The 17,238-nt window shown below is 48.9% G+C and overlaps 1 protein-coding gene across 3 annotated transcripts in view; it reads left to right on the forward strand.

Moving 5' to 3' along the window:
* Positions 1-17,238, forward strand: part of LOC147632871 (uncharacterized) — a 117,804-nt gene that overhangs the window by 59,093 nt on the left and 41,473 nt on the right. For 2 of the 3 annotated variants that reach the window (XM_086807775.1, XM_086807776.1), the window contains exons 8-11: positions 10,176-10,243; positions 10,323-10,389; positions 10,527-10,790; positions 10,937-11,055. In XM_086807775.1, coding sequence (XP_086663901.1) covers positions 10,176-10,243; positions 10,323-10,389; positions 10,527-10,790; positions 10,937-11,055 — 518 coding nt within the window. Of the gene's footprint in view, positions 1-10,175; positions 10,244-10,322; positions 10,390-10,526; positions 10,791-10,936; positions 11,056-12,453; positions 12,671-17,238 lie in introns of all 3 variants that reach the window. The other variant, XR_015267241.1, reaches the window with a different exon arrangement.

A 17,238-nucleotide genomic window follows, 5' to 3' on the forward strand; every position in this document is an offset into this window, starting at 1 on the left:
GGAAAGGGCCAGGCTGCCAAGTGCGGAGGAAAGCCTTGCGGCGCCCTCTCATGCGATCCGAGTCGCCCTGGAGTTTCCCCCAGTGACCTCTCAAGGTGTGAATGATGTCCACCCAGAGGGCCTGTATGACCTCCGCCGGTGGAGTCGCCTGGCGGTCAATGGCCTCCCTGCATCGGGCTCTCCAAATGTGCCAAGCCGTCATGCTGCTGATCAACTCCCATCTGTGCCCAACCCCCTCCTGAGGGGCTGCCGAAGAGAAGTCTGGCGTCGGAACCGCCGCCATCGCCCTGTCAGAGACCTGGATGGTCGCACTGCCAGGGACGTCCTCATATCCAAGGGCCGGGCCGCTGTCCGTGGCCCAAGCCACCGCACCCCACGTCACCAGCATCTCACCTGGTGAGCCTGCAAAAACCATCCTGAGAGCGCGCTGCCAGACCTGCTGTGCCTGTGGGCAATCCCATAAGCAGTGCCGCTGCAACTCGTGTGCATGGCCGCACCGAGGGCAGGACGCTGGGTGACTGCCGAAAGCTAGCCAAGCCCCCACAGCCAGTCCTCTATGCGCTGTGAGCCAGAGAAACAGCGTCACCTTCCGGGGCCGGAAGCTGGCCCAAAGGCGCTGCCAGAAGTCCCTAAGAAAGGCAGGGGAGAGCCCCTGTCGCCGCCAATGCTCGGCCGCCGCCGGGGTGCTCGCTATCCTGTGTCTCTGAATCCTCCGCCCCAGCCTCGCTGTGTACTGAAAAAAGGGGATGCCTGGGCTGGTAGGGGCCAAGTAGGGATCTCGCCAAAACCACTCACCTGGATCCCACTGAAGGCGAATAAGAGGCCTGCTGTCCCAAGCCCATAATCTCCAAGAACAGTCCTCCCCTATCGAGGCCGGAGAGGGGTCTACATGCCACTGTCTCTGATGAAAGCCGACCACCCGCACCCTCTGAAGAATACATCCCTGGAGCCCATCCAAATCTAGTCGTGTCCTCTGAAGCTGGCCACCCTCTCCCACCTCGAAAGTGAGTGGGGCGACTCTCTCCGCTGTGCCGCAGACCGCTAGAAGGATCTCATGCCGAGTGAAGACACCCATCCACTGTGGAGGTGGAGGGTCCTGTACTGGGGTCCGCCACTCCCGGGGGATGGCCGCCTCAATGTCCTGTCTCATCAACTCCCTGCCCCTCATCCCACTGAGTCTCCTGTCCTGAGCCTCTAGAGGCAGCTGCTGAAAACCTATCCAGTCGTCTAGGGACTGGGCTGGGCCAGAGCTCAGAGGGCCCCACGACACGTGAGAACGCGATCCAACCATATGGCCACTGGGGAGACGAATCAAGGGGTTCCAGATCAAAGGCTGCCTCACGCGCTCGTCATCGGTGCCCGAGGGAGTCTGGAAGAGTGACGGCCTCAGATGCGCCCAGGCCCTCAGAAGGCTAGCTGCAAAACGCTCCTCGAAGCCAAGGCCCACTCCTCTGGATCGCTGCTCTGTAAAGATCCACCTGATGCTGGGGTTCCAGGGGCCGCTAAGAGAAGGGGTGCGGCTGAGCATCCTGGAAACAAGAAACTCCTTCCACGGCTCAGCGCCTGGCAGGAGGCCACGAACTACCAACTTGCCAAGCAATGCTCGGCTTTGGCAAATAGGATCAACAATGCCCAGGCCGCCTCTCTCCCTCGGCTGAGTGATCACCGCCCATGCCACCTTGGCCCTGGCGGGCTGCCCGTCGCCACCGGACCAAAGAAAGTTCCTGATGAGCCTCTGCACACCTGGCCAATGCACGCCCGAGAGATGGCCCAGCAAGAAGTGATGTACCACATAGTAGCAAGCAGAACCTGGTTGGCCACAACTACTCGGCCAGCCAGAGATAAACGAGCGGTACTCCAATACAGAAGCTTCTTCCGAATGCTCAGAAGAAGGGGGGCTATCTGCTGCTCCGGAGATATGTCAATGCCCACATAGCATCCCAAATAACGCACTGTAGTGCCGGGGGGCAGCCACTGAAAACCGTCAACTGGCCTCCAAGTCGGGGGGGCATAGAGCTGACCCACAACCCACACGACTTGTGCCAGTTGATCAAGGCGCCCGAGGCTCTGCAAAACCTGTCCATGGCTAAGGCGAAGCGGCTGAGGTTCTCCTCACCTCCCTGAAGATAGACAGCAGTGTCATCCACAAACTCCGAGTCTAGGAGCTCCTCCGAGGTGCGGATGGGAAGCTGGAGGCCCCGCAAACCTGTATCCTATGCCGTCAAAAAAGTGCTCATGGCCTCCGCCACAAAAAGAAAAAGAAAGGGCGCTAAGGGGCACCCCTGCCGCACCGAGCGCGAGAGCTGGAACCTCTCTCCGCGCACGCCCTGTATCAGCACCTGGCTATGAGCCGATGTGTAGAGTGCAGAGACCCCACGGATCCACTGAGGGGGGAAGCCCATCCTCTCCATAGTGCCTTCCAAGAAGGCCCAGTCCACCCGATCTTATGCCTTCTCGAAGTCGAGAAGGAGCACTGCCAGATCCTCCTGTCGAAATCTAGCCAGAGCCGTAGCCTCCCAGAAAGAGAAAATGTTATCCAGAATGCTCCTATCCTGGATGAAGCCTGTCTGCGTGGAGTGGATGATGTCCGGAAGGTGAGGCTGAAGCCGCCTGCTGATCGCCTTAGCTAGGACCTTGTAGGCCGTGCCTAGCAAGGTGATCGGTCTCCACTGTCTAATCTCCAGTCTGTCTCCTCCCTCTTTGGGGATCAAGTGGATCAACCCCTCTGCCATGCTGTCCGGCATGACTCCTGACTCCATAATCTCCTGGAATGCCAATCTGAAGCCCCTATGTAAGAGGCCCCAGTACCTCTGGAAGAAAGCCACCGAAAGACCGTCCTCTCCTGGGCATTTGCCCCGAGGTAATGCCTGAAGAGCCTCCTCCAGTTCTGTATCCGAGAAGGGGGAGAGAAGGGAGTGCTGCAAATGGGCCGGCACAACCGGTCTCGTGAAGCTCCAGACTGCCTCCCGAGCCTCTCTCACCCTGTCGTCTGCTGGCTCAGCAGAGAGAAGATCCCTGTAAAAATCTGTGGCTATAGCCCGAACCCTAGGGGGATCCACCACAACCTGGCCATCAGCCTGACGAAGACGCCTGAGACCCTCTCGTCTGAAGCGAGGCCCTGTCGCCTCAAAGAAATCTCGAGTCACTCTGTCTCCAGCCTGTGTCCAAAAAGAAGCCCGAGCATGGAATCGGAACTCCACCCTCCTCTCCTCGATGGATCTGATCTCAGTGCGAGCTGACTCCATCTGCTCTGAGATCCAAGGGCTCGTAGGATCCCTCTCCTGGAGTCTCTGGAGGGACGCTAGACTCCTCCGTAGGCTCCTCTCCTGCTCTCTGAAGGCCTCCAGCCGGTCCAAGGCAGCCTGTCTGAGCATCTGGCTGATCTCCTGCAAGCCACTGGCAAGATCGCTGGCTGCCAATCCTCTCCTGAACTGTAGCTCCTGCCAGACCTGCTCAACTCTGATCGCAATCTCGGGCTCCTCTATGAGACAATCTGGAATCCGGACGCTCTGGCCCTGCTCTCCTCTCGTGGGGTCCTCGATCTGGAGAAGCACTGGAAAGTGGTCTGAAAACGAGGAGCCTGCAAGTATGCCCACTGTGCCACCTCTATCACAGGCCCACTCATCAATGTAAAACCTGTCGATGCGGGAAAGGTTAACTCCTGTGGCCCGTCTATCCGAGCGCGAGAAAGAAAGACTCCCCTGCAACCTGCCAAACTCCGGGAGAGTCCACGGATCCTGGCCTCTCACCTGTAGCACTAGCTCCTCCCAGGCAGCGAGCTCCGGCCCATGAATGGTCTCCTGGCTGCCCCCCATCCTATCCTCTGCATCCTCAAGCATGTTGCAATCCCCTCCGAGGCACCAGTGGTCTGCCAAGGGGAGGGACTGCCTAATGGTGCTCCAGAACTCGGCTCTCCCGGTCGCCCCATTAGGGGCGTAGAAGTTGAGGAAGCCAATGCGGTCTTCCCCAACCCGAAGGATGATCCACTGCGCACGACCCTGGACCAGAATGCCAGAGTCCACAACCTCGGATAGAAGCTGCTCGCTGACTGAGATGCATACTCCACCCTGGTTCCCCTGGGAGCCATATGCCGGTGACCAAAAAGTGTGACTCCTGCCTGGCAAGATCTTCCCGCAGGTGCGGGTACGCCTGGCAGAAAGGTGGTGCTCCTGGATGAAAAGGATATCTATGGGTCCTCCAACGAGAGCCCTCTGGATCTCCTGGCGAAGTCTGCCCCGACCAATGTAGCAGCGATGTCCACCGAGACCCTGGATGTTCCATGAGAGGATCCTCATGGATGAGCTATGGCAAGTGAAGCAGCCTCCACTGGCTCACCCCTCTCGGCCGGCCCGGATGATCTGCCCTCCACTCTGTGAGTCTTGGGCGCCGGCTTGGAGGGAGAATAATCACAGTCTGTCCGGGTGCGGAGTCTCTCCAAAAAGAGGGTGACCTGTCTCTGTGTCCAGCCCCACTCCGCCTTCGCCCTGTCCAGGGCATAGGCGTGAGACCAATCCTCTGCATATATGTATCTAAAGGTAGGCTGCACCCTCGGGGCGGCATGGAGAAGAATCAGAAGCACCGCCTCAACTGAGGTGTGGACCGGATCCGCCCGCCAGTCTCCTATACCAAACAAGCTCATGCTGGCTGAGTGTAATCGGGTCTGCAATAGGTCCGTGAGCCCCAGGTCACTGAAGTGGTGAGAAAACTCCAGTATCTGATCACGCAAGACTTCCTCTACAGAGTTGCTATCCCATGCTGTGTCTGGGACATGTCTGACTTGGGCCTTGTACATTACTATTTGGGCATACAGTTTGTGCAGGATAACAGAGGCATTGGGTTGTTGCAATCACGCTATGTTGCTAAACTTCTGGAGAAGTTTAAATTTCAGGATTGCAAGCCTATTAGTACTCCTATGGAGCCTGGGATGAAACTGTCACTACAAGATGACAGTGTTTCCTTTGATGCCACTACATATGCTCAGGCTGTTGGGTGCCTCATTTACTTGTGTAATACAAGGCCAGATATTCAGTATGCAGTCTCTCAGTTGAGCAGATTCATGCACAGCCCACGGTTCACATTGGCAAGCTGTGAAGCGTGTATTCCGTTATTTGCAGGGTACCTTGTCTCTTGGGTTGCTTTATCCTAAGGGGGGTGACATGCAGTTACACGCTTACAGTGATTCAGATTGGGCTGGTGATTTTTATACCAGACATTCCACTAGTGGAAATTGTTTCTTCCTTGGCGCTTCATGCATTTCTTGGCTAAGCAAGAAACAGACCACAGTGGCCACTTCGTCTTGTGAGGCAGAGTACAGAGCAGCCTACACTACTACTGTTGAGTGTGTTTGGCTGCGTCGTCTCATGACTGATATGGATATTTCAATGGAGGAGCCTACACCTATCTATACTGATAGTCAGAGTGCCATTGCTGTGGCCAGGAATCCTGTGTTTCATGCTCGCACGAAACACATTGAGATTCACTATCATTTTGTTCGGGAGAGACTCCAGGCAGGAGATATCAGTCTGATCTACTGTCCTACAGATCAGAATGTGGCAGACATCTTCACCAAGGCATTACCACGTCCGAAATTTGAATTTGTTTCCTTTTGGTGGATGATGTACAGTGATCACATATCACTTCAGGGGGGTTTGTTGGGTTTTATGCTGTGTATGCACCCAGAGGAGTGCTAGTGATCATCAGCAGGTTACTGGGGCACTTTTTACTTCAGTTAGTGGAGGTTTTTTCCCCCAGTTTAGTTCAGTTTCACTTATATGTAGTTTATAAGTGTTTTGGTCCACCCGGCACATTTATGGCCGGACATGTGAACACTTATCTTTTAGGGTCACTATCATGTGGCTATTGTACTTCACTTTTTGATTATTGAGGCATACTGAAGTCGTGTTCACTCTTCTCTTGGTTTCCACGCTTGCTTGAACCTGTGTAAACCCTAACCCTAACCCTCCATTGTCTTCAGTTGTGGCATGTAAACAAACCTCTTCGCTGGTAGAAGGCCTCTATGACTACAGGTTGGAAGAGAAAATTGCCTCTCAAACGACGACTTTTCTTTTGGAGATGCATTGTGGGTGCACTCCGGGTTGGCACCTTCTTAGCTAAGAGAAACATTGCACCTACCTCTTGCAAGAAGTGTTCTCATCGCCAAGAGACGGTTATTCATTTGTTATGGGGATGCCCCTCTTCACGTGCTCTTTTGGTCAGACTATCAGGGCACTTGAAAGTGCGATTTTCCAACAACCACCTCAGGAAATTCTTCTAGATGTTTGGCCGCCTTTCTTCACCTTCGCCAGATTATTCCTTTCCTGGACTAGATACTAGGCTTTGTGGACAATCCACCATGCATGAAATCAGCTGATTTTTTGCCATGAGGAGATCATATGCGTTCCTTTTTTTAGGAGGTCTCTTTACCTTTCACTCCAAGATTCTTTTGACCTCGGAGATCTTTCCTCTCAACAGTTGGAAGAGTTTTTCCACTGTTTCTGATATTCGAGTAGTACTATCCCACCTTGGGACAGCTATAAATGTTCCATGCAATCCTTAATGAAGCCGTCGTTTCACAAACAAAAGTCTGTGTGTGTGTCCGTTCATAGATATATCATTGAGTGTTTGTATTTGTGTTGAAAATGACAGGGTGCATGACTGCAAAGTGAAAGGGCAAACCGACAATGCTTGGGGATTACATTTGGATAAGATAACTACAGCATGTATAATCATTTGCTTCCACCACCTTGGATTCACGCACATGGCAACACTCTATGGGGTATGCAAAAGAGTGAAAGATGGTGGAAAAAGAGGGTTAAAATGGACACAGGAAGACGGACGTCCACAAAACAAGAACTTGCAGATGCATATGTAGCTCACTTTGCAACACTCTTTGCTGCCCCACAACCATTTTCGTTGCAAATGCAGGCCGCTAGGGAAGCCTTGTTGGTTCATGTACATCCAATACTGTCCTTGGATGATGCGAGTGCTATGGAAATGCCCTTTGCTGAAGCAGAATTACAGCAGGCTTTGCATGACATGGAGAGATGGAAAGCCCCCGGTTGGGATGGACTAATGGTGGAATTCTTCGTGCAATTTTGGGACTGATTGAAAATGCCGTTGCTATATATGATAAATCTTGCATGGGAAAATTCGGAATCGCCTCTCCTAGGAAGATGGAATGTTAAAACTCTTTCCAAAAAAGAGCTTTTGTGCGTCTTTTGTAGATTGGAGACCCATCACACTCATGCCAGTGGGGCATACAAATTGGTTGCAAAAATGCTGGTTAACCGCCTCAAGGGCTCTCTCTATACGGGTTTGCATCCGGTGCAATATGGATTTGTGCCTCGCAGGCACATTACGGACAACATTGCGAATGCGTACATTGGCATTGAGTATACCAAATACATAGAACAAGATGTGCTTCTGATGCAAATAGATATTGAAAAGGCCTTTGACACAATCCAATGGGACTTTGTGGTAGAAACCATGTGTTGTATGGGCTTCGGTCGCAAAATGAGGAATATTGTTTACTAGCTTTATCAAGATAGCCAGGCATTGGGCATTGTGGATGGAGAACTCATAGGCCTGGAGCTTAGGCAAATCGGTATGCCAAGGCTGCCCCTTGAGTGCATTACTATATGCCATTGCCACACATCCACTGCTTTTACATATGGATCACCTTCTCACCACACATACTTTGCATGGGCTGGTTTTGCCATGAGGTGAACAATTTGTGGGACATGCATATGCAGATGATTCCTTCTTTCTACCTAGAAATGATCCGGATGATCTCAAGTACGTAATGGAAGCACTTGACCTCTTCGCATGTGCGGCGGGCCTCAAAATCAATTTTAGGAAATCCAAACACTTGCCAATGAAAATTGAAGCTTGGCATGCTCATATATGGCCAGGCAAATAATTTAGCCTTCATAGATTGTGGGTCATTTGGGATATTACTACTGGAAGCTTTCCACTTAGCCTTTGCATGTGCGCTTGAGAATAGTGCAATCCAAACTCATTGCATATATTCAATTCTTTTTGCTTCTTCTGTTTTGGCCACGAGATCAGATTGATGCCTTTATGTTGGAAATATTAGAGTTCTTTTGGAAATCAAACACCAAAAGAAAGCACTCAGGCTATTGTCAATGGCAAAGCTATGGACTCCCCATATGGATGGTGGACCAAACATCCTCAACATACATATACATGTCCTTGCACGGAAAGCTACTCCATTGTCAGATCTCGCAGCACAGTGGTAGCCTTGGTCACGGACGCTAGCGGCCATGTGTGTTAGAATGAGATCTCGGGCTCTTGTGATTGGACTACTACACATTGGGAGGTGGTGTTTGGTCGTTTTGTTGGAAAGATACCCGGCTCCCCATACAGCACAGACCTTATTCAAGACTGGAAGGAAAGTATTACAGCATGTGACATGGAATGGCCATGACATGGTGCAAGGGAATTTGCTGAGGGCTAAAAGCATACATTGGGCTATGGCTCTTGCCTCCCCATCGGCTTTCACACAGCCAAGGAAAGCTTTCTTCTTGGCAAAAAAGGGCATAATTGAGATCCATGATGTGGTGGACCAAGCTGGAAACATTAAGTCCTTCCCTATGGCTCGACATAGTTTTGGATTGGGTATGCATTATAGACCTTTGTGGCATGAGATATGTGAGTTGTTGTCCCCCTTTGCACCAATACCACCGCTTTGTATGCATGACCACCTGGCTGACTAGAAAGTCTTGTGGGTGCCTTTGGATATTATATCGGCTAAGAATTTATATGTGAGGCTGCAGCCACCGCCATGGATTACGCCTGTATGTCATGATCTGTGGCACTTACAAAAACCATTACTATGGTGGAGGAAATGTTTAAGAGGGATCTGGAGGAGCGTCTTGCCATTGAAAGAATGTTTGTTCATCTGGAGATGCATGCTTGGAGTTCTCCCAATGGGTGTACTTCTGCACTCACGGCGTATCTGTGCCTCGTCATGCTCCCGCTGTGGTGCGTAGATTGAGACGATGTTAAACCTTCGTTGGATCCGTCAACATTCCAAACTGCTCCAAGACAGGGATTCAACTTGCTTGCGAATTAGATTTCCTGCACACTTTTTTGGGAAACAATTCTAGATATTTGGAGAGCTGACAATTGCGCTCCGGCCTTATGCTATGTTCTTCTCCTGGGTACAATTCTGGGCTCTGTGGACAATCTGGACGAGCCGAAACCGATTCGTGTTCGGACAGCATATGTCAGACATCTCCTCCTTCAAGCTCTCCTTGTGATAGACATTGCATTGTTGTTATGCGAGCCAGGATGTTGATTTGAAGACTTTCTCACTTTTCTTTGACTGTTTTCGAGGAACTCTAGTATGGGTCCTTTTCGGACTCACCATTGTACATTGCATATTCCTTCGTGGGGTTTTACCTCGCACTGAGGTTTCCCACTAGTAATATATCGTTACTATATAAAAAAAGAAGAAAGATGGTGGAAAAAACACCTCCAGGGTATATGGAAAAGTAAGCTGCCTTTAAAGAAAAGATTGTTTCTTTGGCGCTATTTAGTGGGTGTCCTCCTTGTTTGCGGAGATGCTTGCTAAAAGAGGGATAACTCGAGCCATCCGTGTTGCAGATGTGGAGCTCGTTCTGAAACTGTACCACATATGTTATGGCATTGTTTGGAGACAAGGGAGTTTCTTCGACGATTGGCCGATGATATCTTAGGTTACTTTCCAGGCAGGTGATATGGAAAGCATTTCTGGATATTTGGGACTGGTGTGCCCAACTCTACTGATTTTGATGTTTTCTTTCTATCGACTTGATATTGGGCTCTATGGACAATATGGAAGATGAGAAACACTGCTATGTTTGGGCAGGCGCCTCTAGAGGCATATGCTTGCTTAAGATGAATTTGCGACAATCCCTCCATCATTGCTTACAGTTGGAGGATATTGTTTTAGCCAGTTTGAGGTGTTTTTCCACTGCTTTTGAAGTTCTTTGAAGATGGACTTATCTTAAGTCCATCTCCTATATTGTACATAAGTCATTGTCAATAGAAGCATGACTTTCACAAAAAAAAAGTTTGTGTTTGTGTGTTTATGTGTGTGACCAATCATAGATGTATTATTGAGTGTTTGTATGTGAATTGGTATAAGAAGACATGATGTTGTGTTTCTCCAGGTCCTGTCCATGGTGGATTCCGATTTTCCCAAAGAAGGCTTTCCTTCCACACTTTCAAAGCTCTGGAGGTTAGTTTGCTGATTTTACGGTAGTGCAGTGGCTTCCGATTCTCTTATTCAATGTTAGCTGTGATTTCAATTTGTGCAGAGAAGAGGGTGTTGAAGGGCTTTTCAGAGGCAATTTCCTCAATCTTCTTAGGATTGCTCCAACTAAGGTGGGCAATGGTACATACCCTAGCACTTGCATAGATAATAAAAAAAGGATGTTTGATACATATATGGCAAGTTGGTCATATGTGTAAGTGATACTACATTTTTTGACCCTTATATTTTTTATTCTAAAATCAACCAGATTGTGGAGTATCTTGTGTATGACAACTTGAAGGAGATGGTGTTGAAGAGAACCGAGAAAGTTGACATAAGTAGCACAGAGCGCGTGTTATTAGGCTCAGTTGCTTCAATAGCAGGCGCTTTCATATCCCATCCTATTGATACCGTTCGAACTGTGTTGATAGTCCAAGTGGGCGGAGCCGAGAGAGGAGTTTTTGAGTCCACTAAAGCTATCATTAAGGACAAAGGGTTTGCAGGGTTTTACAAAGGGATCATTCCAAACATGGTATGCTTGTTGGGATACATTTATAAATCAAATAAATCCAACAGTGCTCTCTAATTGCCTGGCTATCACGATATCCACTAGTTTTCATGAGTTCAATCATTAGCAAATCTGGTGACCACTTGTTTAATTCTGTTCTGTATAAGCAGATACGTGTCGCTCCATATGCTGCCATCAACTTTGTCGTGTATGATGAGTTGAAGCAGTGGTATAGAAAGAAAATTGGCCCAGGGGGTGAACTTGGGCTATTACCAAGCATGTGCTGTGGGTGAGCCCCTCTTTTCTTTTTTTCCTTGTGTTGGTCTTGTTTCAAATCAAAGCTGTTGGTCAGTTTTCTGTACAAGATGTATCAAACATAATATTTAAGTAGCATACCTCACACAATGTTCAGGTTCATACATAAAGGTTCAGTGTAGCAATACAAAATTTGATGTGTTATTTTTTTCAAAAAACAATTGGCAATTGTCCTATAGAAAGGAAGATCATGCCTTTTTTGTTGGATACTGTATGTGGGCTTCATTACGGTTCTTCTACTCGACAAACAGATCAGCCATGAGACCTGGCTTTTGCCTGGCTAGCCAAGCCAGAAGTTTTTTTTTTTTGAGTGCAAGAGCTTCTTAGGTCAAGGATGCTGCACTGCTGAGGACTGCAGGTCCTACTTGCTGCGCAGCGCTATGGCCTCCCTGTACACATGCATCCCAGCTCCCCTGCAAGGCCGTGCACCACTCCCCCCTCCACCCCGTGGGCCCCCGCCCCTCTTCCCCCTCTCTTCTCCACCTTCATCACACTGAGTGCTGAAGTTCCACCTATTCCACCCTTTGCTTTCCTTCAGCTGCTGTCTCTTCTCCCTGTCACCTTTTCACCCCCGTCATTCCCCCAGCCATGGATTGCGCAACTTTGGCCCGATCAGACGAAAACATGTGTTCCTGATTCTACTTGGGAATCTGAAGCTCTGACATTGATTTCAGTGCTCCATTCATATTGCAAGAATAAGCAGCCAAAGAAACTCTACAATCATGATGCCAGAAAATGAGAGCTACGTAATAGAAATTTAGCAAATGTTAAAGGGAAGAATTTTATCTTTGAGGAAATCCGTCACTGGGGGAATGACAGCAGGGAATCCATGTCCCCTTCACTGCGCTCGCTTGGTGTCCCCAACTCACCCATAACAGAAGCTTCCCTACTTCTCCTGTCCACCAGTGGGCGATCTTTGTCACAAACCCTTAAACTCTCAGAATGATTAATTGAAATCCTGTGTATGATCATGGCCATGGGTGAAATGTCAATTGACATGTGTACAAACCCCTAAACTCTCGGAATGATTAATTTAAATCCTGTGCATGATCATGGCCATGGGTAAAATGTCACTTGACATGTGTCCAAGACAAGCCTGGTGTCCTGTTGACATGTGTACGGATGAATACTCAGGAGCCCGATGACATGGCAGGGTATGTATACAAGTACAATTAGTCTATGGGACTTCTTCCGTTGCGCCCAAAAGATTGCATGTGTGTGTGTGTGTGATTTTATTTTAGTTGTGTGAAATTGTTTTGGATATTTGGACATTGCTTGGATTTAATAGTATGTGATGTCCAAAAGGGACGCCCTGATGGACTTGTGTGATGCATCTTTGTTGGGACTAACATGTGTCTTATGGGTTTTGTAGATGGTAAGTATCTAATGAGTTGATGGTCCCATTGTGACCACTACATCTCAATGAGGCAAGGAAGAAGAACCCTTTCGAGGAGGCCTCTTTTCATTCTCACACTCACAACCATTCTAGAGATACCTCTAGAAGTTATGTTCAAACAAGGACTCTCATCTTAAGAGGCTGAGAGCATTCAAGGCAGGAGACAAAGACATCAAATTTGATTGCTACAATGGTAAGAGAGATGTCAATAAGACTTGCATTTATTAGAAAATCTTTTGTGAATGGGCATTTTCAGAGGAGTCACAACTTTGTCATTTGCGTATGTATTTGAAAGATACTGCAAGAAATTGGTGGTTGTCCAAGTTACTTGATGGCTCAACTCCCAAAACCTGGGCATTCTTCAAAACCCAGTCCTATGAGCAATTCTTTTCTCCTTACTTCGAAAAGGATGTGCGGAAGGAAAGGGTGTGGCTGTCCCAATCGGAGCATGAAAATGTTTCGGTGTATGTCGACAAGTTTTGGGCAGTATTGCTTAAGGTGTCTCCATTTATGCATATCTCTGATGAAGAAAATATGCGAAAGTTTGAAGCTGGTTGGCAACCGATCATTCGAAGAAGCCTCAAAGTCCATCCAAATCAAACTCTTCGCCATATGATGGAGTCAGCTTATGAAACTGAATTGAGCCGATACACACCTCGAACCCACTCCTCTGGAAATCCCATGAGCGATAAACACCTCGAACCCACTCCTTTGGAAATCTCATTCATCGTCCCCTCCAGAAATCCCCCGTTCACCTTGTCATAGGCTTTCTCAAAATCAAGAAGGAGAACTATCAAATCCTGTTGCTTCAACCTAACCGAGCGAGTCGCCTCGCTCCCAAAAAGTGAAGATGTTGTCCAGAATGCTCTGATCCTGAACAAAACTGGTTGTGCCATGAATCAAATTGGGGAGGAAAGACTGCAGTCACGGGGTAATGGATTTGGCTAAGATTTTGTATGTGGTCCCTAGGAGGGTGATGGGTCTCCATTGCCGATTCTCCAATCTGCCTCGTAATCTTCCGATATACCATCCCTCCATTTGTGTGGACCTGTAATCTCAAGGAAGTTTTTGGTGACCGTCTTCCGCTTGGGTCCAAAAGCAAGCTCTAGCATGGTATCTGTACTCCACCCTCCGCTCCTCAATGGAGCTAAGCTCTGCACGGGCTGCTGCCATCTCAGCCTCAATCCACGGGCTATCCGGGGTACTCTCTTGAAGCCGCTACAGGAAAGCAGGGCTCTGATGGATGCTCCTCTCCTGCCCTCTGAAGCTAGCCAGTCTGCTTTGTGCCGCCTCCTACAACAAATTGCCGATCTCTCCAAGGCCTGCGCCAAAGCCCTTGAGACTCAACTAGTGTGGAAATCCAAACTCTCACAACTCTTTACAATCCTGCTGCAAATCTTGGAATCCTGAATGAGACAGTGTGGGTTTAGGGTGCTCAAATGTATGTTTTGCCTCATGGGTCCTCCAGGCAGAGAATGACAGCTACATGATCGGAGGAAGTAGTGCTTGCCAAAATACCAACAATGCCACCTTGTCCATAAACCCACTCATCCACATAAAACCAGTCTAATCAGGAAAGGTTGGGGCTGCGTCCAAACTGCGATAAATGCCAAGGGTGTTGTCCCCTCAAGGCCAGAATCTGTTCCTCCCAGGCCTAGTAATCCGTGCCTGAAGCAATGTCCATGCCACATCTGAGTTGTTCCTCTGCCGTCTCTAACATGTGGGAATCATCACTCATGCACCAAAAATCAGTGTGCGGGAGAGGGACTGATGAACCATGCTCCAAAAAGTGATGTGGTGCTCGGTGCATAGAGGTTCACGAAGCCCACTCTATCCTCTCCAATGCTAATGATCACCCATTGAGCTCTCTCAGTGACAATGGTACCTGAATTGATCATTGCAGTAAGACACTGACGGAAATGCATACCCCACCCTAGATCCTGGAGGAGCCAAAAGCATGGGACCAAAAGGTGCGATTCCTGCCCTAAAGAATTTTCTCACAATGGTGGGTACGACTGTCAGAGAGATGATTCTCCTGGAAGAAGAGAATGTCAATAGGTCGGCCAACTACGGTCTGTGAAGCTCCTTGTTGAGGATCCCACGCCTCTGCAAATAGTGTGGTCCTCCCAAACTTTGAATCTTCCATGAGACAATCTGCATAACTAAGAATGGTGGGAGGTGGAACTAATAGAACTACCCTCCATTGGGCGTGGGTTTGGATGGAGACTAATCACTATCGGTCCTACGGTGAAGCCTCGCGAGGTGGCCACGAATCCTCTCCTCCATGCCTTGGAATATGCACTCTGGGCTCCATTTGCCATAGTGAAGGTATCTGTAGGAGGAAGGGAGAGGTACTATCATCGAAATATGAAGAAATACAAAGAGAAGCACGTCCAGACTCCAGACTAGAGGGCACCAACTCCCCTCCTTGGTCGTGGTGGCCAGAGCCACCCATCTCCATCCGTGCCAATGGCCAAAGTGAGTGTGCACGTCAATGATATGCAAATCATGCAGATGATGTGAGAGCTCTATTGCCTACTCGGGAGCGGTGGCAGACACAGACTTTGTGCTTCATTCCTTCCGTGGCACTACACTCAGAGGGGAGGAGATGATATCACGCCACTCTCAGGGGTGGAAGGCTTGGGGTGATGCAAAACCATGCAGATACGGATGGGGGACCCATCTCCTCGAAGAGATGCAAGCCGTCGCTCCCAACTTGATGTAAACCCCGTCAATTGGCTAAGTGTGGTCGTAATGAAGATGCACCAGCTCAATGTGGTTGATTTTGATGGAGTTGGTGATTTGGTAGAGTCTAGACTCCTTCTGAATCGAAATCATTGACGAGATGAAGAATGCTTAGGGATTTCTACATTATGTAGGTATCTCAGTCAGATCGTCCACATGGCAATTGGGTTGGGTTGACAATCTAAACTTGGGCGATTTGAAAATGTGAGCAATTTGGATGTTAAGACGATTTGAGCGATTCAAAAATGAGGTGATTTAAAAATCAAATGATCCAAAAGACTTGATGATCCAAAAGTGAGTAGAGGATTCAAGGATTTGGTTTGGCAATCTGACATTATCATGATCTGAGATTTTGGGATCGGTAGTTTGAGTGGTAGAGTTTTGGATCAGTGGTCCAATTGGATGGCACAAAGTGATGAAAAGAATGATTTGCAAATGAAAATCAGACAGTTAAGATCTTGGTGATTCAGAACAAAGAATTAGGATCGGTGATCCCGAACAAAGAATTGGGATTGGAGAACAAGGAATTGGAATCGGCTCGAAAGCGTAGATTTTTGGATTGGCAATCAGGAACAAAGAATTGGGATTGGCATAATCAGAAGTTTGGTGGCGATATAAAATTTGGGACCTTTGGTATACATTCGGATCGGCTGATCGGAAACTTGACAGCTTGTGATTTTTCTTTTTTGGGGTTTTCTTGACGGGGAGGCATGGAAAGAAGTCTACTAGCTGCCTGAGAACTCGAGAGGGGGGGGGGGGTGTGGAGGGACAACACATGCCGTAGAGGCAGCGATGGTCATCTTCTATAGGCTTTGAGAAACGGTGGATCAAGCGGTGTACTGAGCTAGTTTGTTGCCTCCTCTCTAGGTCAGGTGCGGCCTGTAGACTCGCACAGGCGAAGCGAATGGTGGCGTAGTTTGGGGGGCGTGATGTCACGACCCTGTGAATTTGTGTAGCATAAGTGTGAGCATGGTGGTCGGTGAGCAAGACATTTTTTTTAAATGTTCACACTTGGGACTATGCTGGCCCGCCTCTCTCTCCGCTAGGCTCGGTGCCCCCCTTTGCCCACCCACCCTTGCTCAGGCCCCCAAGGCAGCAACATAACTCTCTCTCTCTCTCAGTTTATTGTACTTTTTAGTCTCGTTCTCTTTGATGAGACACCAACTTCAGATGTACTCTCAGTTTTGGTCTCATAGTCCACTATGGCCTCTTAGAGACGTTAATATATCATTTCATTTCATTTCATTTCTCTCCTCCCTGCCTGTGGGAAGGATTGCAGAGTAATCTGGAGGAATGGCTCCGAGTCTCCAAGAGAAACTCGAGGCCCTCAAGACGGCAATGAAGGCACTAATCAAGGAGAACAAGAAGACATCCGATTCCAACCTCAATGAGGTGGAGAACAAACTACACCGGCACATCATGGCCCTCGAAGCACGGGTCACGGACCTTGAACAAGAGAACACGGCACTCAAGGAGGAGGTGAGTGCATTGAAAGTGGAACTGGTAGCCATCAAGAATACTGAGAAGGAAGAAGGGGAGATCAATGACAACACTCTCACGGCCATCAAAGAAGAGATCTCCAAGGAGATCACAAAGGACATGGAGGACTAACTCGAAGCCAAGCAGTCACGATGGGTTGAGGTGGTGAAGAGGAACATCCATAAAGAAGTGAGGGAGGAGACTCAAAGGGAAGAACACCAAATCATTCACACCACCATTGAGGAGGAGGAGATGAGGCATGCCCGCCGCCTCAACATTCGAGTCACAGGTATAGCCGAGACACCCGACTCCACTCCCGAGAAAGATGGACAGCTTCTATGCATGAAGCTAGGCTACAGGGAAGAGGACCCTCTCCCCTTCACCAAAGCATGGAGAGCCGGGAAAGACTCAACACGCAAGCGAGCCCTCATCCTACAGTTTGCAGGAGAGACGGAGAGAGTCACCTTCATGAGGAAGAGGGTCATACTACGAGGTTTAGAGGGAGCTCCTATTTTCTTGGATGATGATCTCACGAGG

Source organism: Cibotium barometz, chromosome 13, assembly GCF_041138505.1.
Source record: "Cibotium barometz isolate CiBa-2024 chromosome 13, ASM4113850v1, whole genome shotgun sequence".
Taxonomy (NCBI): domain Eukaryota; kingdom Viridiplantae; phylum Streptophyta; class Polypodiopsida; order Cyatheales; family Cibotiaceae; genus Cibotium; species Cibotium barometz.